Raw genomic sequence first — 25,813 nt, 5'->3', positions numbered from 1 at the left:
AGATCCGCTGAAAGTCTGATAGGGGCTCCTTTGTAGGTAATTCTCTTTTGTCTTGCAGCCCTGAGTATTCTTTCTTTGTCATTCCTTTTTGCCATTTGTACTACTATATGCCTTGCAGTAGGTCTTTTTACATTGACAAATCTAGGAGATCTGAAAGCTTCCTCTACACACATTTCTCCCTCAATCCCTAGATTTGGGAAGTTCTGTTCTATAATTCCATTAAGCACACTTTCTGCTCCATTTTCCTTTTCTACGTTCTCGGGAATTCTTGTGATCCTTAAATTCTTTCTCCTCCTTGAATCCGCTATCTCTCTAATACTTTCCTCATTCCTTTTAATCCTTAGTTCTCTTTCTTCCTCTGTCTCGAGCCATTCAGCCTGTCTATCTTCGATTATGCTAATTTGCTCTTCTATGGAATCTACCCGGGCATTCACGGAATCTGTATTCTGTTTTATCTGGTCCATTGTGTTTTTCATCTCTAGTAATTCTGTTTGATTCTTCCTTGTAATTTCAATCTCTTTTGTGAAGTAACTCCAGAACTTGGCTTGTCTATCTTTCTCTCTACCTCATTGAGTTTTTTTATTATAGCTGCTCTGAACTCATTTTCATTTAGTTTACCTAATTCCAAGTCCTCAGGACTTAATTCTTTGTTTTTATTGTTTTCCTTCTGGTCTGGGGCTTTTATAAATTGCTGGATGGTAGAGGAGCAGTTTTTTCACATGGTGGTAGAATTCAGTTGCAGTTACAGCCTGTCGCCACTAGATGGGGGTCGAGAGCCGCGTGTTCTGATCTCTCCGCCTTCCGGCAAGATGTCGGTGCCCAGTGCACTTTGCCAGGGCGGGGGTGGGGGCGGTTTCTCTCACGCACCGATCTGGATTCGATCAGTTCTGTTCTCTGGTCTCCCGGGGCCCTGCGTTTATGGGGTCCCCGCGCACGGAAGCTCTCCCCGTCAGCGGGTTTCCACTGAACCAGCGGCAGGAGTCCTAGACGATCCTCTGGTCGTGCGGCCCCTCCCCTTCTCCTTCCTGGACCCACGCTGCGATCCTGGTTTCTAGGGGATGGAGGGATGTTCTCTCCTACCCCGTTCCAGCTCCTCCGAGGCAGGCAGTAGGCGCTCCGTCTTCTGTCTTTTGATACTGTAGGTCTCTGAGTCCTGGCATTAGGTTCATTAGCTGAAATTCAGGTTGTTTTTTCTTTTTTTTTCAGTCCTTTGTTGTAGTTTGGAGGGGAGAGAGTCCCGGGTCTGCTTACCCTGCCTTTTGCTCCGCCTCCTCTCCATTCCCTCTAACATATTTATCTTAATTATTTATCTTGTTTATTATTCTTGTTTCCCCACTAGAATGTAAGCTCTGTGAGGCCAAGAATTTCTGTCTATTTTGTTTAATGCTCTATCCTCAGGACCTGGAAAAGTGCCTGATGGATAGTAAGCACTCAGTATATATTTTGAATGAATGAATAAATAACATTGTCTTTCCAGAGGAAATTGGGTTCTGGACAACAAGGTTGGAAGGAGACTGTTTATTATATGTTATTTTATACCTCAAGTTTTGAATGATAAGGATATATTCCTATTAAAATGCATAAAATTAAAATTAGAAATTATGAGCTGAAGTATACAATTACATAGGACCTATAGAAGAAAAGTTGAATTTGTGAATTTGATTGTAAACTTCAAGGTAGTCCAATGTATTTCAATAGTAATCTGACGCTATAAGGAGAAAGAGCTATAACTTAATTTCCTCTAGGACCTTGTAAAGTCTCCTGAAAATAGAAGGTACAGTTTTTGCATAAGTAGTTTGACAGTGACAAAATGTATTTTCTTACTCACCATAAAGTCTGATATAATTATCATAATTTAATTCAGTCTTATAAATTATCGCCAAGATTACACTTCTTATCATAGATGGCAAGGAAAGAAAAGCTTTCACTTCCCTTTACCATTTAGATTTCCAAAACTTTGTGCTTTCATAGACTCTACTGAGTGCACCTAAAATCATAGCCCCCATTTCTTTCTAGCTCCCGAGTCAAGCAGCCTCTTGTGCATAACAATGGTTTTTAAAAATGTGTAAGGGTAGAGCCAGGGCTCAAATTAGCCAAAAGTACAACTTAGCTACTCTCTGAGTAGCTGCTTCCTGGCTTCCTTCCTACCTGCTCCATAGACATATACTGTTCTGGGGTTCACATCTAGGCTTTTACATGAGAGAATAGCACAGTGCTCAAGTGTAATGGGAGTGCAGAACTTAGATCTACCCCCCAGTCTCTTTGGAGGTGGGAAATAAGAGAACATAAATCTGCAGATAATAAACTTGTTCTTGTTGTTTTTCTGATACAGGGTCAAGGAAATGATTCCTCCAAGGCCACCTCTTACCCGTCGGACAGGAGGAGCTCAGAAGGCAAGTGCCAAAGCCAAGGTGAAACTTTAATATTATAAGGTGTTGAGTGCACTCATTTGAAAATAAGGCAGGGACTCTTCAGTATGTTTTCCAGAAGGGGTGAGAAATTGTAGCTTCACATATTTTCCTTCCTGGTTCTGGTTGTGACTAGTGGGGTACAGTGAATAGTATAGTGTTTAATCTTTTGTTGGTAGTCTCTGAGCTGAAAAGAAAAGGGCAGTTTATACCTAAAGTATTGTTGAATGTAAAACCCAATCTAGTTTCAGACTTGCGTTCTGTATCTTAACCTCCTTAAGGCCTCTTTACCAGACATTTTGTATTTTCCTAGGCCGTGAGTGACTACCACATGCAGATCAAAAACATTTCTAGAGCCATTCTGGAAGAGTATCACAGGATGTTTGGAAAACAGGTGGCCAAACTAGGGAGTGATATGGATAGTGAAACCCTGGAGGAACATAAGTGCCAGCTCAGCTATGAACTTAATTGCTCTGGAAAATACTTTGCTTTCAAAGAACAACTCAAGGTAAATATTCATTTATTTAATTATTCCATAGGTTTTTATGAAGCATCTTCTCTACAGACCCAGTTACTTTTTTTCTCCGATTATGCTCAGCTATGCTTCCACCTTTCTTGTTTTTGGTGCAAAGAGCTGTGTTCTCTATGATAGAATGTCAAGAGAAGCTCCACTCCTGCAGAGCCTTAGAATGGTTCAGTATCTATTCTGAGTGTGAGCTTTTAACAAACTAAGTCTTTACTTGAGGCTAGGCCAGATTTGGGGCCGGATTTCATGTTGCTTTACCAGGCAGAAGCTCTGTAACTGGTACTGATTCCATGACTAAATATCTGTTTCCCATTAACAAACATTTCCCTAGTTCATAGAATCACTATCATTTGAGAAACACTTACTTAATAATGATTTCCCAAATAATAATGGTTAACATTTATTTTTTGCTGTAAACCAAATTTTTAAATGCTTTATATTTTGCTAATTTAATCCTCACAACTACTCTATGAGGTAGGTACTCCCAATTTTATAGATGGAGAAATACAGTTAGTCGGTTAAGTAATTTGCCCAAGGTCACAGAGCTAGTAAAGATCAAAGATAGGACTCAAATTCAGGCAGTCTGACTCCAGAACTCACGTTCTTAACTACTACATTGCCTGTCACCTCTCTATGCACACTTACTTTGTGCCTTGTACTGTACTAAACAGATACAAAGAAAGCGTATGGAAATAATAAAGTGAAAAACAACTATTGCTCGTGGAGGCAAGAGGCTGTTCTCAGTAGGCGGCATAGGCACATCTCAGTTTGATTCCTGGTTCCATCACTACTAGCCTGATGACCTTGGTCAAGTGACTTTACATCTCTGAGCCTCAATTTCTTTGCCTAATAATGAGGGATAATGTTAATATTATCACGTAGAGTCATTATGAGAATTAAATAATATAATGCATGGAAAGTGCTTAGTACAAAACCTGGAAATAATGTTAGCTGAGGGGAAAAAAAGAAGAAACTGTCCTGGCTACAGAAATATGTTATTTGTATAGCATTTTAAGCTTCACCACCTGTTATTTCTCTTTAGCTTCTCAGTCATTTTCTGAAATAAGATAGTAATACCAAAAGTACATATCTGTTTAACAAATGAGGAAATCAAGGTGCCAAGTGTAAAATAATTTATGAGGTTGTACAGTGGCAGGGTTAGAACCAGAATTCCGTTCTCCAGACTCTCAAAGCAGGTCTTTCTCCCTTTCTCCCTTGAATCATGTGGTCACCATGAGAGATATACTACATAAACTTAATACAAAGCTTTTCTTTGGCTTTATGGCTCTCTTCACACAGTTTGAGTCCTGCATCGACCATGTTAGTGATGATGGTGACGTCAAGAAAAGAAGTCACGTAGAGCATGTTGTTTGGAGGAAAAATCAGAGAGGTGATAGTCTAGCAGTTACCAAGGGAGAAATCAGTCACCTTCTGAAGTGCTGCTGAGCCTTAGACCAGAAGCTCAAGGGAGGCCTGTGCTGTTAGCATGGTGCTGGACTGTTATCAGATGGGTGACCTGTGTCTCTTGCAGCATGCTGTGGTAAAGATTGTGAGAGAGAAGTACTTGAAGACAACATCATTTGAAAGCCAGGAGGAGCTGCAGACATTTATCAGCGAGCTCTATGTGTTCTTGGTGGATCAGATGCATGTGGCCTTGAACCAGGTAGGTGCTCAAGAACCAAGAGCATCAGGGCATCAGGGTTTCCTCTGAATGATTCCTTCCTTGCTTCCTTTCTTCCTTAATTCTACGAACATTTATTGAGGTGTCTGCTTTCTGCTGGACATGGAAAACACAAAGATGAATAAGAAACTGCCTAAATTATAAGACTAATTTTGAGAACAAGCAGGTGTGCTCTTTCAACTTCCTAGAAAAATAAATTTCATAACTGTCATAAATGTGATGGATAAAAAAATAGATAAAATCGACTATGTAAATTGTGAAACAAAAATTATTCTGTTTATTCTGTGAATGCGTGCAATTCTCAATTTTTTATTCAAATGAAAAACTATGAGTTTTCAGATATTATACCTGAATGAGAATGACACTTCAGACGTGCCTTTTCTATTTGACTGGTGGTCTGCTTTCCTTCCACATGTCTGTTTATATCTATATTTGCACAGCTTGCGTCTTGCCTTTATTTGTTCATTTTTAGAAATTATTTTATTGAGGTCATGATAGTTTATACCTTGTGAAATTTCAGTTGTACATTATTATTTGTCAGTCGCTATATATATATGGAGCCCTTTATCCCTTATGCCTGCCCCCGAACTCCTTCCCCTCTGGTAACCACTAATCTGTTGTCTTTGTCCATGTGTTTGTTTATCTTCCACATGTGAGTGAAATCATGCAGTGTTTGTCTTTCTCTGTCTGGCTTATTTCGCCTAACATAATACCCTCAAGGTCCATCCGTGCTATTGCAAATGGGACGATTTTGTCTTTTTTTATGGCTAAGTGGTATTCCATTGTATGTGTGTGTGTATATATACCACCTCTTCTTTATCCATTCATCAGTCAATGGGCACTTGGGGTGCTCCCACATCTTGGGTATTGTAAAGAATGCTACAATGAACATAGGGGTGCATAATTCTCTTTGAATTTTTGATTTCAAGTTCTTTGGATAAGTATCCAGTAGTGGGATAGCTGGGTCATCTGGTATTTCTATTTTTAATTTTTTAGGAAATCTCCATACTGTTTTCCATAGTGGCTGCACGAGTTTGCACTCCCACCAGCAGTGTATGAGGGTTCCACTTTCTCCACATCCTCTCCAATGTTTGTTATTTTTTGTCTTCATAATTATACCCACTCTAATGAGTGTAAATTGATATCTCCTTGTAGTTTTGATTTGCATTTCCCTAACGATTAGTGATGTTGAACGTTCTTACATGGGCCTATTGACCATCTGCATATATTCAGAAAAATGTCTGTTCATGTCCTCTGTCCGTTTTTCAATCAGGTGGTTTATTTTTTTGTTGCTGAGTTGTATGAGTTCTTTATATATTTGAGAGATTAACCCCTTGCCAGATGTATGATTTGCAAATATCTTCTCCCAGTTGGTGGGTTGTCTTTTCGTTTTGTTGCTGGTTTCCTTTGCTTTGCACAAGCTCTTTAGTCTGATGAAGTCCCACTTGTTTATTTTTTCTTTTGTTTCCCTTCTCTGAGTAAACAGAGTATTTGAAAGATGCTTCTAAAACTGATGTCAAAGAGTGCACTGCCTATATTTTCTTCTAGGAGTTTTATGGTTTCACATCCTACCTTCAAGTCTTTAATCCATTTTGAGTTAATTTTTGTGTATGGTGAAAGATAACGGTCTACTTTCATTCTTTTGCATGTGGCTGTCCAGTTTTCCCAACACCATTTATTGAAGAGACTTTCCTTTCTCCACTGTATGTTCTTGGCTCCTTTGTTGAAGATTAACTTTCCGTAGATGTGTGGTTTTATTTCTGGGCTTTCAATTCTGTTCCATTGATCTGTATGTCTGTTTTGGTACCTGTACCGTGCTGTTTTGATTACTATAGCTTTGTAGTATATTTTGAAGTCATGTATTGTGATGCCTCCAGCTTTGTTCTTTTTTCTCAGGATTGCTTTTGCTATTTGGGGTCTTTTGTTGCCCCATATGAATTTTAGGATTCTTTGTTCTATTTCTGTCACGAATGTCTTTGGGACTCCAATTGGGATTGTAGTGAATCTGTAGATTGCTTTAGGTAATATGGACATTTTTAACTATGTTTATTCTTCCGGTCCATGTGCATGGACTATTATTCCATTTCTTTATGTCATCATCGATTTCTTTCAATAATGTCTTACAGTTTTCATTGTATAGGACTTTCACCTCCTTGGTTAAATTTATTCCTAGATATTTTATTTTTCAGTTCTGATTATATTCTTGAGTTCTCCTTCTGTTAGTTTGTTATTAGAGTATAGAAACGCAACCGATTTTTCTGAGTTGATTTTGCACCATGAAACTTCACTATAGTTGTTGATTATGTCTAATAGTTTTCCGATGGATTCTTTAGTGTTTTCTATATATGGAAACAGTCTGCAAACAGTGACAGTTTCACTACTTCCTTGCCAATTTGGATATCTTTTATTTATTTTTGTTGCCTAATTTCTCTGGCCAAAACCTCCAGTACTATGTCGAATAAAAGTGGCGAGAGTGGGCACCCTTGTTTTGTACCTGTTTTCAGAGGGATGTTTTTCAGTTTTTCCCCATTGGGTACAATGTTGGCTCTGGGTTTGTCATATATGGCCTTTATTATGTTAAGGTACTTTCCTTCTATACCCATTGTATTTAGAGTTTTTATCATAACTGGATGTTGGATCTTGTCAAATGCTTTCCCTGCATCTATTGAGATGATCATGTGATTTTTACTCCTCATTTTGTTAATGTGGTGTACCACATTGATTGATTTGCGGATGTTGAACCATCCCTGTGTCCTGGTATAAATCCCACTTTATCATGGTATATGATCCTTTTAATGTATTGCCGTATTTGGTTTGCCAATATTTTATTGAGGATTTTTGCATTTATGTTCATCTTTGATATTGGCCTGTAATTTTCCTTCTTTACGTTGTCTGTTGGCTTTGGGATCAGGATGATGTTGGCCTTGTAGAATGAGTTAGGAAGCATTCTGTCTTCTTCAATTTTTCGGAATGGTTTGAGAAGAATAGGTATTAAATCTTCTTTGAATGTTTGGTAGAATTTTCCAGAGAGGCCATTTGGTCCTGGACTTTTATTTTGAAGAGCTTTTTGATTACTGTTTTAATCTCTTTACTTGTGATTGGTCTATTCAGATTCTCTATTTCTTCTTGGTTCAGTTTTGGGAGGTTGTATGCATCTAAGAATTTATCTATTTCTTTTAAATTGTCCCATTTGTTGGCATATAGTTTTTCATATATTCTCTTATAATCCTTTGTATTTCTGTGGTATCCATTGTAATTTCTCCTCTTTCAGTTCTACTTTGATTTATTTGAGCCTTTTCTCTTTTTTTCTTAGTGAGTCTTGCTAAGGGTTTTTCTGTTTTCTTTATCTTCTCAAAGAACCGTCTCAGTTTCATTGATCCTTTCTACTGGGTTGTTTGTTTGTTTGTTTGTTTTTTGCTTTCTATTTCACTTTTTTCTGCTCTAATTTTTATTATTTCCCTCCTTCTGCTGACTTTGGGCTTTGTTTGTTCCTTTTTTAGTTCCGTTAGGTGCAGTTTAAGATTACTTATTTGAGATTTTTCTTGTTTGTTAAGGTGGGCCTGTATTGCAGTGAATTTCCCTCAGGACCACTTTTGCTGCATCTTACGCGACTTGGTATGGTGTATTTTCATTTTCAGTTGTCTCCAGATACTTTTTGATTTCTCCTTTGATTTCTCCATTTATCCATTCATTGTTCAGTAGCATGTTGTTTAGTCTCCACATGTTTATCACTTTTCTAGTTTTTTTCTTGCAGTTGATTTCTAGTTTCATAGCATTATGGTCAAAAAAGATGTTTGATATGATTTCAATCTTCTTAAATGTATTGAGGCTTGCCTTGTTTCCCAACTTGTGGCCTATCTTTGAGAATGTTCCATGCACACTTGAGAAGAATGTGTATTCTGCTGATTTTGGGTGGAGCATTCTATATATATCTACTAAGTCCATCTGGTCTAGTTTTTCATTTAATTCCACCATTTCCTTGTTGAATTTCTGTTTGGGTGATCTATTCACTGATTTAAGTGGGGTGCTGAGGTCCCCTACTGTTATTGTGTTTTTGTTAATTTCTCCTTTTACGTCTGTTAATAGTTGCTTTATGTACTTTGGTGCTCCTGTGTTAGGTGCATATATATTTATAAGTGTTATGTCTTCTTGGCGAAGTGTCACTTTTATCAATTTATACTGCCCTCTTTGTCTCTTACTGCTTTTTTTACCTTGAAGTCTACTTTGTCTGATATAAGTATGGCAACACCTGCTTTCTTTCGTTTTGTTTTTTGTTTTGGTGAGGAAGATAGGCCCTGAGCTATCATCTATGCCAATCTTCCTATATTTCATGTGGGATGCTGCCACAGCATGGCTTGACAAGTGGTGCTAGGTCCACACCCATGATCCAAACCCGTAAACCCAAGGCCACCAAAGCGGAGTGTGCGAACTTAACCACTGTGCCACCAGGCTGGCCCCAACACCTGCTTTATTTTTTTTTTTAAACATTGGCACCTGTGCTAACATCTGTTGCCAATTTTTTTTTCTTCTCCCCAAAGCCCCCTGGTACATAGTTGTATATTCTAGTTGTGAATGCCTCTGGTTGTGCTATGTGGGACGCCACCTCAACATGAGCTGAGGAGCGGTACCATGTCTGCACCCAGGATCCGACTCAGCAAAACCCTGGGCCACCAAAGTGGAGTGCACAAACTTAACCACTCAGCCACGGGGCTGACCCCAACACCTGCTTTCTTTTGTTTGCCATTATCTTGGAGTATCGCCTTCCATCCTTTCACTCTGAGCCTGTGTTTATCTGTAGAGCTGAGATGTGTTTTGTGGAGGCAGCATATTATTGGGTCTTGTTTTTTAATCTATCCTGCCACTCTCTGTCTTTCAATTGGAGACTTTAATCCATTTACACTTAGAGTGATTATTGATGTATGAGGGCTTAATGCTGCCATTTTATCTCTTGGTTTCCAGTCGTTCTGTAATTCCTTTGTTTCTTGTCCTGTGTATTTACAATTGCCAGTTGAATTTGGTGTTTCTCTGTGATGGTTTTCTCTTTTTTTATCATTTGTGTCTCTGTTCTGATTTTTGTTTAGTCGTTAGCATGAGGTTTGTATAAAAGATCTCGTAAATAGTCCATTTTCTGATAGCCTCTTGTTTCCTGAGTCTAAGCAGATTCCCTCTCCTTCTTCTTCCCCTTCTAAATTATTGTTGTCACAACTTATTCCATTTTGTGTTGTGAGTTTGTGATTAAAATAAAGTGATCATAGTTATTTTTGATGCCTTCCTTCCCTTTATCTTTAACATTATAATTGTGTTTGCTAACCTGTTCTGATTGAGAGCTGCAATTTTCTGATTTTGTCTGTTTTTTGATCTCCTTTGCTCAAGGCTTTGTAAACCCTTTCTCTTTTTTTCAGGCATAAGGGACTTCTTGATCTTTTCTTGTAGGAGGCAGGGTTGTTCTTGTGGCAATGAACTCCCTCAACTTTTGTGTATCTGGGAAAGTTTTTATTTCTCCATTGTATCTAAAGGATATTTTCAGTGGATAGTTTTTGTCCTTCAGAATTTTGAATATGTCATTCCATTCTCTCCTAACCTGTAAGGTTTCTGCTGCGAAATCCACTTAAAGCCTGATAGGGGTTCCTTTGTAGGTTTTCTTATGCCTTGCTGCCCTTAATATGTTTTCTGTCATTGACTTTTGGCAGCTTTAATAATACATGCCTCGGAGAGGGTCTTTTTAATTGATGTAATTAGAAGTTCTAGTGGCTTTGTGTACTTGGAATTCTGGTTCCTTCCCCAGGTTTGGGAAGTTCTCAGCTATTATTTCTTTGAACAAGCTCTCTGCTCCTTTCTCCCTATCTTCTCTGGAATACCTATAATCCTTATGCTGCATTTTCTAATGGTGCTGGATATTTCTTGGAGAATTTCTTCATTTCTTTTTAGTCTTAGTTTTCTCTCCTCCTCTATCTGAAGCTTTTCTATACTTCTGCCCTCTAAATTACTGATTCTGTCCTCCATAATATCAGCTCTGTTATTTAAGGACTCCAGATTTTTCTTTATCTCATTCATTGTGTTTTTCATCTCCAACGTTTCTGATTTTCTTTTATAGTTTCCTTCTCTTTTGTGAAGAATTTCCTGTGTTCATTAATTTTATTCCTGAGGTTATTAAACTGTCTTTGCAAGTTTTCTTGTAACTCATTGAGTCTCTTTATGATAACTATTTTGAATTCTCTGTCATTTAGATAGTAAATTTCTGCGACTTCAGGATTGATTTCTGGGTACTTGTCATTTTCCTTCTGGTCTGGAGTGTTAATATACCACTTCATACTATTTGATGGAGTGGACTTTTGCCCTTGCATAGTGGTAGTATTTGGTCACAGATGCCACCTGCCACCACTGGGCAGAGGGTGGGAGCTGTGTTTTCTGAACCCTCTGCAACCCCTGGCAGATGTGCCTGTCCATTAGAAGCTGTGCTGACAGGGTCTGTCTGCATTTGCCTGCTGGCCACTGCTGCCTTACCCATGTATGCAGAGGTGCTCTGGCAGGAATCCCCTGCTCTGGCCAACTGGCTTAGCGTGTGCACCAGGCGGGAGTGGGGAGAGGGATGCTTTCTTTTGTGTGTGCGATCTCACATGCCCCAACTCTGCACTTACTGTCTGCCCACCTGGGCTGCTCAGCTTGGTGTGGATGCCCCCAGGATGGCTTACTTGCTTTGCTGTGGAGAGTTCTCACAGGCTGGGACGCAACTCCGAGAGTGCAAGTGTTCTTGTCTAGGGCTGCCTTTTCCCCTTCTCCTCTCAGTGCTGCGTGCTAGCCACTGCATGATGTCCTGCACCCTAGATTGCTGCCACTTGGGAGGGAGAGGAGATCCTCTTACCTCCTTCCACTGCCTCCCAGGGGGTCCAGCACCCCCACCTTTAGATGTATGGCTGTGTGGATCTCTCTCAGATGTCTATGGTGTTGCGTGAATGTCCTCTGTTGGTTTATGCATGTCTTTGTATCTTAGGGTGGGAGAGACTATGGGAAGAGCTCACTGTACCATGATGCTGACATCATTCCTATTTGCTCTTTTTTTAATGTATGTAGTAGTGGTTTGTTTGAAAACAAGGATAAAGTCAAAGTCTCTTTGTCCCCTTGGTAGTCTCTAACCAGCTATACCTCCTCAAAGCCTCTATTCTATTTCCTCTTTCCTTCACTGTTTTTTCTTCTCTGCCATCATCACTTTTTCTTTCACCTTGTTCAGCCCTCCTGGAAGAGGTAGGAGAGGAGTGCCCAGTATCCTAGGATTAAGAGAAACAATCTTGCTTTGGGCACAAATGATTTGGATGATTTGATTTGGAAAGCAATTGAGACTTGAGTATGAGATGGTAATTATTGTTGTCCTATGTCCCCAAGAAGCCCCTGTCTAGTTGAGGAGATAGGCACAAAATACAAATCACTGCAGTAGAGTGAGGTAAGTGCTGTAATAGAGGTGTGTCCGTGGTAAAGCAGATTAATGGATAATTTAAAGAAAAAGTGATCAACTTCACCCTGAGACCTTTCAGGGGAGGATTCACAGAGGAGCTGTGACTTGAGTTGGGCCTTGAAGGCTAAAAAAATGTTCTCCAGGTAGATGTTCAGAGCATTTGAGTCATAGGGAACATCACAAAGGCTAGGAACCTTGAAAGAATATGACATATACAGAAACTGCATATAGTTCAGGAGCAGAGGTTGATGTGGTTGAGGGACAGAGAAGCAGGAGTTGAAGTCAAGATCAATTCCTAATATGGAATTTGGGAGTGCGGAGGGAGGCCTTGTATGCCATGCAAAGAAGTTTTGACTTTTCCCCTTATTGGTAGTTAGCAGCAATAAATTGAATTATTTTATACTGAAGAATAGTGTGATCAGATTTACATTTTACAAAAAACGTTCTGATAGCAGTATTATGGGTTAGAGGTATTGAAACTAGCGATATTGACTGATTATTAAATAGTAAGGAGGAAAAGGAGTCAAAGATTCTTAAGTTTAAAATTCAATAACTGGGTAGCTGGTAGTACCATTGACCTCGACATGAAATACGACATGAGCAAATTTGGTGGGAGGCAGGTGTTGTTGACTTCAGTTTTGAACATTTGCTCTAGTGGAGTTTTTCTCAAAAGAGAAATCTGAGCTAAAGATGAGATTTGGGGGGCCATGAGTACGTAGATGTTAGTTAAACTAAGGTCATAGATGAAGCTGCCAAGAAAAACATGAGTAGAGAGAGAAGTGAGCTGGTGGTGGAACCTTAGGAAACACCAATATTTAAGGGATGGATGAGTAAAAGAATTAATGAAGGAAACAAGTGAATTATTAAAAAGGCAAAAGAGCCAGAAGAAAGTGGTGTCACAGAAGCTAAGGGAACAAAATTTTAAGAAGAAAAAGTGGTCAACGTTGTCAAATATTACTTGGAGTTCAAGAAAAACAAAATCTGGGGTGGGGGGATGGGCAATTGGAGAAAGGTGGTCAAAAGGTACAAATCTCCAGATACAAGATAAATTAAGTACTAGGGATGTAATTACAGCCTGATAACTATAGTTAACCCTCCTGTATGATACATATGAAAGTTGTTGAGAGTGAATCCTAAGAGTTCTTCTCAGAAGAAAAAAATACTTTTTTGCTTTCTCTTTTTATTATATCTATATGAGATGATGGATGCTAACTAAACTTATGGTAATCATTTCACAATATATGTAAGTCAAACCATTATGCTGTACACCTTAAACTTATACAGTGATGTATATAAATTATGTCTCAGTAAAACTGGGGGAAAAAAGAAAAAGAAAATCTGAAAAGTTTTCTTTGGATTTGACAATAAGGATGTTATTGATAACCTTTACATAGAAATTTCATTGGCTAATGGAATGGATACAAATTATAATGAATTGAAAATTAGGGAGCAGGTGAATATAAATTCAAGAAGTTGGAAGATGAAGGGAAGATGTGGGAAAGTAATAGCTAGAAGTTACATAGATTTTCTTCTTAAGATGAAAAACCTTTTAGCATACTTTAGTCCACAGGTTTGGGAACAAGAATAAGAGGCTGGAGAAGTTGAAAACAGGGAAAGGGGATAATTGATGGAAATCCCAGGGTGTACAAGTGGGAAAGGATCAAGAATTTAGATTGACTGCTTAGCCTTGAAACAGAGAAGGATGCAATGCCTCTTCCTCTGAGGCTGAAAGTAAGGAGATACAATGGATACAGAAATAAACAATTTAGGAGTGGGGTTCAAAAGTTGAGGGATTTCTTCCCTAATGTTTTCTATTTCCTCTAAGAAATAACATCTGTACTGAAAGTGAAGGAGATAAAAGTTAAATGTAAAGCTTGAATAAAGAGAAGAAAATATAGATACTGCATAACATTATGGAATATGTTGTTGAACAAGGACAAATACATAGATTGCTGAGAGTATTAAAGACCTTCAGCTAGGACTGAATGCCAGAAGAGTCTGTGGCAGCTCAGATATCTCTATGTATATGCAGTTTGCCTTAGGACCAGTTGGCAGACTTCAGATTGTAGGATTGCTTTAATTTAGAAGTTTTCAGGACAAGTGCAGGAGAAGGACAAGGATGCTTGGGACTTGAGTATGCTGGTGAAAGAGTAATATGAGTGGTTGATTGTGAGGCTTATCCACTTGGGAAATGATAGGCATATTGGAAGTGAAGGAAATAAAGTCAGAGAACAGTTTTAAGGGGACTAAGTGACAAAAGGCAGAAAGCTTGTAACCATGGGTTCCGGGAGTGGGATATTATAGAGGTACAGTATTTCTGGTTTGGGCATGAAAGTGTGTTGCTGGAGGGATTTAGAGGTCAAGATCGTCAAAATTAAAAAGGACAAAGAACAGAAACATTAGTCAATAGTCAGAAGCTTTCTGTGGCCCATCTCAAATTTAGCTTTACTCCACATCTCTTAGCAACTCTACTTGTTAAAATCACTTACATTATTTTTACTTCTAATTTAAGAATTTGGGGGGGTCTTCCTTGGTCATGGCCTCTGACTCAGGAGATTACTTGTTATACCAGGCCTACTTTCCTATCTGGGTTTATAGGATATATTATTTTTCTGGGTTTCTTCCTACCTTTCTGGCTATTTCTATAATGTCTCCCTTGCAGGATCTGTCTTGTCTATATATCCCACTAAAAGTATAAATGTAACTTCCAAAGCTTTACCCTTAGACTCCCATTTTCTTGATGTTTGAAGACCCTAGCTAGTGTTTTCCAACATCTTTCATGTCATGGGACCTGAAAAATGATATTTGTCCTGTACACTAGAGAAAATGAAAGAAGCTGTTTGATGTTAGAGGCGACTTGCCTAGGGATTCGAACTGCCCTGAGAGTTGAGGACAGCAATTCTGCCCTAAGGAATTTTAACTCACTTCCATGAGTTCCGACTGTTGGTATTCATACATTGGAGCTTCCCTTTCACTCTTGATATTTCTCTCTTGGTTCACTCTCACTCTCTTACTGTATTGGCAAGATTGTAAGAAACATCAATATCATTTTAGACCTCATGAATCCATGTCTGGTTCATTTTTATAAAACTTCTCTACTTATAATTGCTTCATTTTGTCTGCCTAACATCTTGATGTTGACAAGACCATACCAGATGATGTCCAAGGTGCTGTTTCAACCATTTATACGACTAGTGAACAGCTTCGACTCTTTGCATTTGAAGCAGAAGTCAATGAGAACTTTGAAATGGCTGCAGTGTATTATGAAGAGGTAATTAAACATCTTCCCAGTGGTTGTTGTTACTATTATTTGTACAATATGGGTATAATAAATAGTGGTTTTTGATTGTTTAAAATCCAATCTGATTGGTGAAATGATAGGCACATAGGTCAATAAAACAGAGTCCAAAAATAGGTCCATACAAATAAGGCCATTATATTTTTCACAAAGGTGTAAAAGAAATTCAATGGAAAAAGGGTAGTGTTTTCAAAAAATGGTATTGAACATTTCATATGTCACCCATGTGCAAAAAATGAACCTCAACCTAAACCTCAAACATTGTATAAAAATCAACTCAAGATGGATCATAGATCTGAATGTAAAACATAAAACTATGAAACTTTTAGAAGAAAACAGAGGAGAAAATATTTATGACCTGGAACTAGGTAAAGAGTTCTTAGACATGATGCCAAAGCACAATCCATCAAAAAAAAATCTGATAAATGGAAGATCATCAAAATTAAAAATGTAGCTTTGTGAAAGGCACTGTTAAGAGAAAGAAAAGAAAAGGTAAAAACCAGGAGAAAATATCTGCAAAATGTATATCTGACAAGGATTTGTATCCAGACTAAGAACTCTCAAAACTCACTAATTAAAAAAAAATTAACATGGGCAAAGGATTTGAAGAGGCATCACTAAAGAGCACATAAGTATGATGAATAAAAACATGAAAAGATGTTCAACATCATTAGCCAATAGAGATTGCAAATTAAAACCAGAATGAGATACTATTGCACTCTTATTAGAATAACTGAAATGAAAAATGCTGACAATAGCAGATACTGGTGAGAGTATAATGCAAATGGAACCGTCATACTTTGCTAGAGGAAATGTACAATGATACAACCACTCTGGAAAATAGTTTAGCAGTTTCTTATACACTTATCGTATGACCTACTGCTGGGTATTTACCTTAAAGAAATGAAATCTTATGTACATGAATGCTTATAGCAACTCTATTCATAATTGTGCAAACCAGAAGCAACTCAAATGTTCTTCAAAGGGGGAATAAACTATTGTCTATCTATACAATGAAATATTATTCAGCAATAAGAGAAATAAACTACTGATACACACAACAACTTGGATGAATCTCAAAGGCATTATACTGAGTGAAAGAAGCCAGTGTCAAAAGGTTACATGCTGTACAGTTCCGTTTATTTGACATTCTAGAACTGACAAAACTATAATGATGAATAACAGATCAGTGGTTGCCAGAGGTTATGGATGGGGCAAGAGAAAACTATAAAAAGACAACATGGGGAAGTTTTTTGGGGTGGTGAAACTGTTCTGTATTTTCATTGTGGTGATGGTAACATGAAGGTATACATGTGTTAAACTTCATAGAACTGTATACCAAAAGAAAAAAATGTTATCTTTATTGTAAATAATTTAAAAAATAACATAAAATTTGTGTTCAGAATATTCAGCAAACATTTACTGAGCCCTTACCATGTGTTATGAATGACAATTAAGTTCTTTAGTTCTGTTAGTACTGCCTACCACTGCATGATGGGTTGAATAAACATATATGAAGAATGGTCTGAACTTCTTTCTGTTTTTTTAATTATTGAGATATAATTCACCTGCCATAACATTCACCCACTTAAAGTATACAGTGGTATTTAGTATCTTTACAGAGTTGTGCAACTGTCACCACAGTCTAATTTTTAATAGACTTTTTTAGAGTGGTTTTAGGTTCACAGTAATACCACAGTCTAATTTGGAGCATTTGCATTACCCCCAAAAGAAACCCTGTGCCCATTAGCAGTCATTCTCCATTTCTTTTCACCCCAGCCTGACACAACCACTAATTTACTTTCTCTATATATAGATTTGCCTATTGTAGACAGTTCATATAAATGGAATCATACAATATGTGGTCTTTTGTAACTACCTTCTTTCACTTAGCATGATATTTTTGAGGGTCATTCACATTGTAGCATGTATTAGTATTTTATTCCTTTTTATGGCTGAGTAACATTCCATTATACAGATATACCACTTTTTGTTTTTTCACTCATTAGGTTAATGGGCATTTGACTGGTTTCCACTTTTTGGCTGTTATGAATAATGCTGCTATGAACATTCAAATATAAAGTGTGTAAACTTTTGTAAGAACATATGTTTTCGGTTTTCTTCAGTATATATCTAGGAGTGGAATTTCTGGGTCATATGGTAACTCTATGCTTAACTTTTTGAGGAGGTGCCAAACTGTTTTCCAAAAGGCTGTACTATTTTACATTCCCACGAGCAACGGATAAGGGTTCCATTTTTCTCCATATTCTCACTAATACTTGTTATGGTCCATCTTTTTTTTACAGCCATTCTAATAGGTGTTAAGTGGTATCTCATTGTGGTTTTGTTTTGCGTTCTCTAATGAATAGTGAGTTTGAACATCTTTTCACATTTATAATTTTTTCAAGAGGAAAATATGTTCCAAATTCTAAATTAATTAACAGGGGAACATTTAGACTACGATAAGTTCAAAACATCAGTCTATATAAATAAATTGTTATGTCTTTTTGTGACTGTCTTATTTCACTTAGAATATGTCCTCAATTTTCAATCCATGTTGTAGCATATGTCAGAATTTCCTTCCTTTTTAAGTCTGAATAATATTCCATTGTATATATATATCGCATTTGGCTTATCCATTTATCTCTCAGTGGGCACTTGGGTTGCTTGTACTTTTTAGCTGTTATGAATAACATTGCTATGAATATGGATGTACAAATATCTCTTTGAAACTCTGCTTTCAGTTCTTGTGGGTATCTACAGAGAAGTAGGATTGTTGTATCGTGTGGTAATCCTACTTTTCATTTTTTGAGGAACCACCATACCGTTTTCGAAAGTGGCTGCACCATTTTACATGCCCACTGTGTATAAGAGTCCTAGTTTCTCCATATCCTCATCAATAATTGTTATTTTCTGTTTTGTTGGTGGTGGCTATCGTAATGGGTGTGCGGTGGTATTTTATTGTGATTTGATCCCCTGATGATTAGTGACGTTGAGCATCTTTTCCTATGTTTGGCTATTTGTAGATCTTTGGAGAAATGTCTATTCAAGTCCTTTGCCTATTTTTGAGTCAGGTTGTTTGATTTCTTGTTAGTGAGTTTTAGAAGTTCTTTATGTATTCTGATTTGAGCCCCTTGCCAGCTACATGATCTGCAAATGTTTTTTCCTATCCTGTGAGTTACTTTTTACTCTGTGATAGTTTCTTTGATGTACAAAAGTTTTAATTTTGATGAAGTCCAATTTGTCTATTGTTTTCTTTTGTTGCCTGAGCTTTTAGTATCATATCTAATGTTGTGAAGGTGTTGCCCTATGTTTTCTTCTCAGAATTTTACGTCTTACGTTTAGCTCTTTGATCCATTTTGAGTTATTTTTTGTATATGGTGTTAGGTAAGGGTCCAGCTTCATTCTTTCGCACGTGGATATCCAGTTTTCCTAGCACCATTTGTTGAAAAGACTGTCCTTTCCCTATTGAATGGTCTTGTCACCTTTGTCAAAAATAATTTGACCATTTATTTCTGGGCTCTCTATTTTATTCCATTGGTCTGTTTTTATACAAGTACCACACTGATTACTGTAGCTTTGTAAGTTTTGAAATCAGGAAGTGTGAGTCCTCCAATTTTGTTCTTTTTTTAAAAGATTGTTTTCACTATTCAGGGTCCCTTGAGATTCCATATGTATCTTAGGATGGGTTTTTCTATTTCTGCAAAAAACATTATTGGGATTTTGATAGAGACTGCATTGAACCTGTAAACTGCTTTGGGTAGTATTGACATCTTAACAATATTAAGTATTCCAATCCATGAACGTGGATGCATTTCCATTTATTTATTTCTTTTTGAATTTCTTTCAGCGATGTTTTGTAGTTTTTGCTCATTTTGAAATACTTATTTAAAATGTGTTGTAGGTAAACTTTATTTGCCATCTCAAGACTATGACAGAAATGATAATTTATGAATCTTTAAAATGAACCATAAACTGAATCTTTTGATTCCCAAGTAATTGGAGAGCTTATGTTGACAGAACACTGACACTAGGAAGCAATGACTTGAGGATTCAATTTTTAAAAGATTTTAGCAAATATTTATTGACCACGTACCATAAGCCAGAACGGTAACTGTACTAGGTATTCAGAATTCAGTGGTAAGCAAAAAAGAAGTCATAGTTTCTGCTTTCATAGAGCTTATGGTATTTATGGAGTGGCCCACTGTGTGATGTTATATGCATTAAAAATATGACATAGTGTCACAATAACCTTGGTCCTCTTGATGTTTTGTTTGGTAGAGGTTGGTCCGTGAGCCCCAGAACCTGGAACACTGGCTAGACTATGGTGCTTTCTGCCTCCTAACCGAGGACAACATCAAAGCACAGGAGTGTTTTCGGAAAGCCCTTTCCCTCAACCAGAATCATATCCACAGGTATGGGTGAAGGGAGATGAGGAATGAGTAGGAGCAGATAATCTTCTATATGAAATTATCTTGATTCCATGACTGTGACATGGGACCATGTTGTTAGTCATGTTGGTGGTCTCTTCTCAGCTTGTTGCTGTGTGGTGTCCTGGCTGTCCTGATGGAGAACTATGAGCAGGCAGAAATTTTCTTTGAGGATGCTACTTGCTTGGAACCAACTAATGTTGTAGCTTGGACTTTACTTGGTATGGTATTTTCCTGTGATCTGAATGTGTTTTCTTTCATTATAAGATTCTCCCTTCCTCTTTCCATTCTTTAATGGCTCATCATGTAGTTCTTAAACTTTGGTAAAAATGTGGGAAATGTAAGTGAAATGTTGCAATTCTTCAGTATATGATAGTGGGAAATTAGTCACATTTATTTCAGCATCTTTCTTTCTTCAGGGTTGTACTATGAAATTCAAAATAATGATATTCGAATGGAAATGGCATTTCACGAGGCCTTCAAACAGCTTCAGGCACAAGCACTTCAGGCACGAGTAACAAAGCAGAAGAGCACGGGTACTGTAGAGTACGTTGAAGAAGGAGGGAAAGTAGAATCCAGTTTAGGCCCATGGGGCGTCGCTAATGGTTCTTCTACAACAGCAATCAAGGTGGAAGCCCCAGCAGGTAGGATCAGGGAATGGGGATGATGAGTGGCTATGGGGAAAATTACTGGCCTCGTGAATAGGACCTGGCATATAGTAAGTACCCAGTAAATATTTGTTAAATGAATAAGTATAGTTTCGAGTTGTTCCAGGAACACCAAGAAAGACTCCTTCTAAATATTTCCTCATTCGTATGATTGGAAGTCTGAAGCTCCTACTGTTGTTATTCAGTTTTGTGAATCTTAGAGAACTTAGTGTCTCCATGTACCCCTAAAAAGGGGTTTCATTCTAGCAGAGTAAATTTCTTTCTTTTTCTTCTCACCCTCTTCCCTATCTAAGGTCCCTCTCTTGTGATTCTTAAATTTATTTATTTATTTAGGTACTTCTTTTTTCCCTGTTCTTCATTGCCGTTCTCCTTTCCTCTACTTAAGAAAATCAATCATTCTAATCTGTTTATTATATGTGTTTTTGTTTATGTGTTTCCTGTATATGTTATTTTGTTTATGTTATTCCATATTATTATTTCGTATGCATATATTTTCAACAGCTTGTCTGAGGTATAATTGACATTTCATAAACTACACATATTTAACATGTACAATTTGATAACTTTTGACGTATAAACATACCCTTGAAAACATCACAATCAAGATAATGTACATATCCCAAATCCCCAAAACTTTCCTATGTCCATTCATAGTCTCTTTCTCTTGCCCCCATTTCCAGACAATGCCAATCAGCTTTCAGTCATCATTTTAGAATTCTAGAAAGTTTCTAGAAATTTCTAGAATTAAACAGAATCACACAGTATATTTATATTTAATTTCTAGAATTAAATAGAATTGCAGTCTTTTTTCACTAATGATAATTATTTTGAGATTCAATCATGTTGTTACCTTTATGTATAACAGCAATTTATCCTTTTTATTGCTAAATAGTATTCCATTATATGGAGATACCACACTATTTTTATCTATTCACCTGTTGATACATATTTGGGTTGTTTCCAGTTTGGAACTGTTAAAATAAAGCTGCTATCAGTCTTTCATCTACAAGTCTCTGTATGGACATATACTTTCATTTCTCTTGGGTAAATACTTAGGAGTTGAATGGCTGGGACCAGGCGTTATCTAGCAGTATGTTTTTTATTTTCTAAATATTTTGGTATTTTTCCAGATATCTTTGTTTTTTATTTCTGATTTAATTTCATTGTGGTTAGAAAACATGCTTTGTGTGATTTGAATCCTTTTAAATTTATTTTGACTTGTTTTATGGTCCAGCATGTGATCTATCTTGATATATATTCCATATACACTTGAAAAGAATGTGTATTCTGCATTGTTAAGTGGGGTTCTATAGACATCAATTAGGTTTAGTTAGTTGATTTTATTGTTCAGCTCTCCCATATCCTTCGCAGCTTTGTGCCCTTGAAGCTTTGTTTTAATAGTTCTTCCTGCCTCCAGTCACATTTTCTTCAATGAAGTTTATAATGTTAGTTTGACATTTAGATCTTTAACAGGATTCCGTCTTTGAATGTGATACTACATAGGCATCCTGGTTTTTTTCTCCATATAAGGATGTAGTTTTTCTCAAAATCATCTATTAAACAATCATCTTTTCCTTTTGACTTAAGGTATATATGTCTCTGAGCTCTCTATTCTGTATTTTTTGTCTGATCTTAAAACAATATCACACTCTTTTTATTGCTGTGGTGCTGTGGTATGCCTTAATATCTGGTATATCAGGTTCTCCCATTTACTTGCCTTTTTTATACCTGCCTTACCTATGCATGGATCTTTATTCATCTATAAAAATTTTATAGTGAGTTTATCAAGTACATTAAAAAATCCAGTTGAAATTTTTATTTGGACTGTATTGACTAATTTAGGGATAATTAACATCTGTATCTTATTAAACCATTGAATCCAAGTATGTGGAAGATCTCTCCATTTACTCAGATCATTTTCTATGTCCTTTATTAAAGTTTTAACGTTTTTTTCCATTGAGGTCCTGTTTAAGTAATTCACAGACATTTTATAGATTCCATTGATACCATAAAAGTATCTTATCTTAATTATATTTTCTTGTTAGTTATCTCTGGTATTTTTTAATTTTTGCTATTGATTTTCTACATTTTAGGTTTCAGTGTATACTATTGCTTTTTAGATTGCAATTGTATATGACAATCTTGTTTGACTGTTATTGATTCTAATAAATTATTAATTCTATTGGTTTTTTTCTAGAATATGATTATCATATCATCCGCCAATAATGATAGTGTTACCTTTGTCTCCCAATCCTCATACTACTCACATATTTTTATTATCTCCAATAATATGTTATATATTAGTTATAGTGGTCAACCTTGTCTCCTTTCCTATCTTAAAGAGAATGAATTGAAAGTTTGTCTATTAAATATAAAATATGCTATAAGCTTTTTCTAAAAAACCTTTACAGAATTAAGGAAGATCCCTTCTATTCCAAGTTCCCAAAGAATTATTTTTATTGATAGGTGTTGGACTTTATCAAATTGTTTTTTTGCATCAGTTGAAAAAAATTAAAATTATTTTCTCCTTTCGTCTATTAATGTAGTAAACTACATTGATAGATTTCTTTTATGCTGAACAATCCCTGCATTCATGGGATAAATCCTATTTGATCATAATGCATTAATGTTTAGTATACCTTTGGATTTGAATAGCTAATACTTTATTTTGGATCTTTGCATCTATGTTTATAAAGGAAATAGCCTATTAGTTTCTTTTGTCATCTAGTTTTATAATCAAGATTATTAGGCAGCTTTTGTTCTTTTGCTATTCTATATCAACTTATATATGATAGGAATTGACTTTGACTTGAGAGCTTGGCAGAAATCAACCGTAAAACAACCAGGGCCTGGGTTTTTTAGCAAGGGAGGAGTTTGACTACCATTTCATTTTCTCAATATTTAATGTATTCATGTTCTGTATTTCTTATTGTGTTATTCAGACATTTTATACCTTTTAGGAATGCATCAGGTTCATCTAGGTTTTGAAAATTTATTAAAATGTTTATTCATATTAATCTTTTGTTTTTTAATAGACTTTGTTTTTTAGAGCAGTTTTAGGTTCACAGAAAAATTGAAAGGAAGGTATAGAGATTTCTCCTATACTTCTTGCCCCCACACATGCGTAGTCTCCTCCGTTATCAACATTCCTGACATATGATGTGAAGAATCTTATCATATGCTTATGTGCTGTCTGTATATCTTCTTTGGTGAGGTGTATATTAAGGTCTTTGGCCATTTTTTAATCAAGTTGTTTTCTTATTGTTTAGTTTTAAGAGTTCTTTGTATATTTTGGTTGTCTTTTATCTTATGTGTCTTTTGCAAATATTTTCTTCCAGTCGGGCTTGTTTTCTCATTCTCTTCATATTGTCTTTTGCAGCGCATAAGTTTTTAATTTCAGTGAAGTCCAGCTTCTCAATTCTTTCTTTTGTGGATTATTCCTTTGGTCTAAAAAGTTATCACCATACCCAATGTCACCGAGGTTTTCGCTTATGTTATCTTCTAGGAGTTTTATAGTTTTTGCATTTTACATTTAATTCTATGATCCATTTTGAGATAATTTTTGTGAAAGGTGGAAGGTCTATGTCTAGATTCATTTTTTTTTTGTATGTAGACATCCAGTTGTTCCACCACCATTTGTTGAATTCCTGTTGAATTTTGTCAGATGCTTTTTCTGCATCTATTAATATGATCATGTGATTTTTCTTCTTTAGCCTTTTGATGTTATGGATTACGTTAATTGATTTTTTAATGTTCAACCAGCCTTGCATACCAGGGATAAATCCCATTTGTTTATGATATGTAATTCTTTTTACATATTGTTGGATTCAACTTGCTAATATTTTGATGAGGATTTTTAGGTCTACGTTCATGAGAGACATTAGTCTATAGTTTTTTTTCTTGTGACATCTTTGTCTGGTTTTGGTATTAGGATAATGTAGGCATTATCATTCTCTTTATAGAAGGAGTTAGGAAGTATTCCCCCTGCTTCTGTCCTCTGAAAGATATTGTATAGAAATGGTATAATTTCTTCCTTGAATGTTTGGTAGAGTTCACCAGTGAAACCATCTGGTCCTGGTGCTTTCTACATTGGAAACTTACTAATTATTGATTCAATTTCTTTAACAGATACAGTCCTATTCAGATTATTTCTTCTAGGATAAGTTTTGGAAGATTGTGTCTTTCAGGGACTTGGTCCATTTCATCTAGGTTATCAAATTTGTGGGCAGAGAAGTCTTCATAATATTCCTTTACTATCCTTTTAATGTCCATGAGATCTGTAGTGATCTCTCCTCTTTCATTTCTAATATTAGTAATTTGAGTCCTCTCTCTTTTTTTTCTTAGTTAGCCTGGCTAGAGGCTTATTGACTTTATTGATCTTTTCACAGAACCAGCTATTGGTTTCATTATTTTTCTCTATTAATTTCCTGTTTTAGTTTGATTGATTTCTGCTCAAATTTATATCTTTTCTTCTTCTAAAGTTTGTATTTAATTTGATCTTCTTTTTCTAGTTTCCTAAGGTGGAAACTTAGGTTGTTGATTTTAGATCTTTCTTCTTCTCTAATCTATGCATTCAATGCTATAAATTTCCCTCTAAACATTGCTTGTACTGCATCACACAATTTGATAAGCTGTGTTTTCATTTTCATTTAGTTCAAAATATTTTTTTTGTTTTTCTTGAAATTTCTTCTTTGACCTGTGCGTTATTTAGATGTGTGTTGTTTAATCTCCATGTATTTTGGGATTTTCCACCTATCTTTATGTTATTGACTTCTAGTTTAATTCCATTATGGTTTGAGAGAAGACATTGTATGATTTCTATCCTTTTAATTTGTTAAGGTATATTTTATGGCCAGACTCTGGTGAATGTTCTGTGTGAGCTTGAGAAGAATGTGTATTCTGCAGTTGTTGGATGAAGTAGTCTTTAGATGTCCATTATATCCTGTTGATTGATGGTATTGTTGGGTTTAAGTATGTACTTCATGATTTTCTGCATGCTGGATCTGTCCATTTCTGGTAGAGGGGTGTTGAAGTCCCCAACAATATTAGTAGACTCATCTGTTTATCCTTGCAGTTCTATCAGTTTTTGCTTCACATGGTTCGACACTCTTTTGTTAGGTACATACACATTAAGGATTGTTATGTCCTCTTGGAGAATTGACTCCTTTATCATTATGTAATGCCTCTCTTTATCCTCATAACTTTCCTTGCTCTGAAGTGTGTTCTGTGTGAAATTAATATAGCTACTCCTGCTTTCTTTTGATTAATGTTAGCATGGTATTTGTTTCCCCATCCATTAACTTTTAATTTATATGTGTCTTTATATTTAAAGTGGGTTTCTAGTATACAACA

At 36.3% G+C, this 25,813-nt stretch overlaps 1 protein-coding gene across 19 annotated transcripts in view; it reads left to right on the top strand.

The window, feature by feature from the left end:
* The window catches only part of CFAP70 (cilia and flagella associated protein 70), a 134,876-nt gene that overhangs the window by 75,821 nt on the left and 33,242 nt on the right, over positions 1–25,813 (top strand). For 10 of the 19 annotated variants that reach the window (XM_070566033.1, XM_070565998.1, XM_070566016.1 and 7 more), the window contains 7 exons: positions 2,333–2,393; positions 2,722–2,916; positions 4,466–4,597; positions 15,211–15,336; positions 19,645–19,778; positions 19,899–20,014; positions 20,213–20,437. In XM_070566033.1, the coding sequence (XP_070422134.1) occupies positions 2,333–2,393; positions 2,722–2,916; positions 4,466–4,597; positions 15,211–15,336; positions 19,645–19,778; positions 19,899–20,014; positions 20,213–20,437 (989 nt within the window). Of the gene's footprint in view, positions 1–2,332; positions 2,412–2,721; positions 2,917–4,465; positions 4,598–15,210; positions 15,337–19,644; positions 19,779–19,898; positions 20,015–20,212; positions 20,438–25,813 lie in introns of all 19 variants that reach the window. The other 9 variants (XR_011524276.1, XM_070566014.1, XM_070566032.1 and 6 more) reach the window with 1 other exon arrangement.

Source organism: Equus przewalskii, chromosome 1 (assembly GCF_037783145.1).
Source record: "Equus przewalskii isolate Varuska chromosome 1, EquPr2, whole genome shotgun sequence".
Lineage (NCBI taxonomy): Eukaryota > Metazoa > Chordata > Mammalia > Perissodactyla > Equidae > Equus > Equus przewalskii.
Note: the sequence above shows the minus strand (reverse complement) of the source record. Positions and strands in the feature narration are given on the sequence as shown.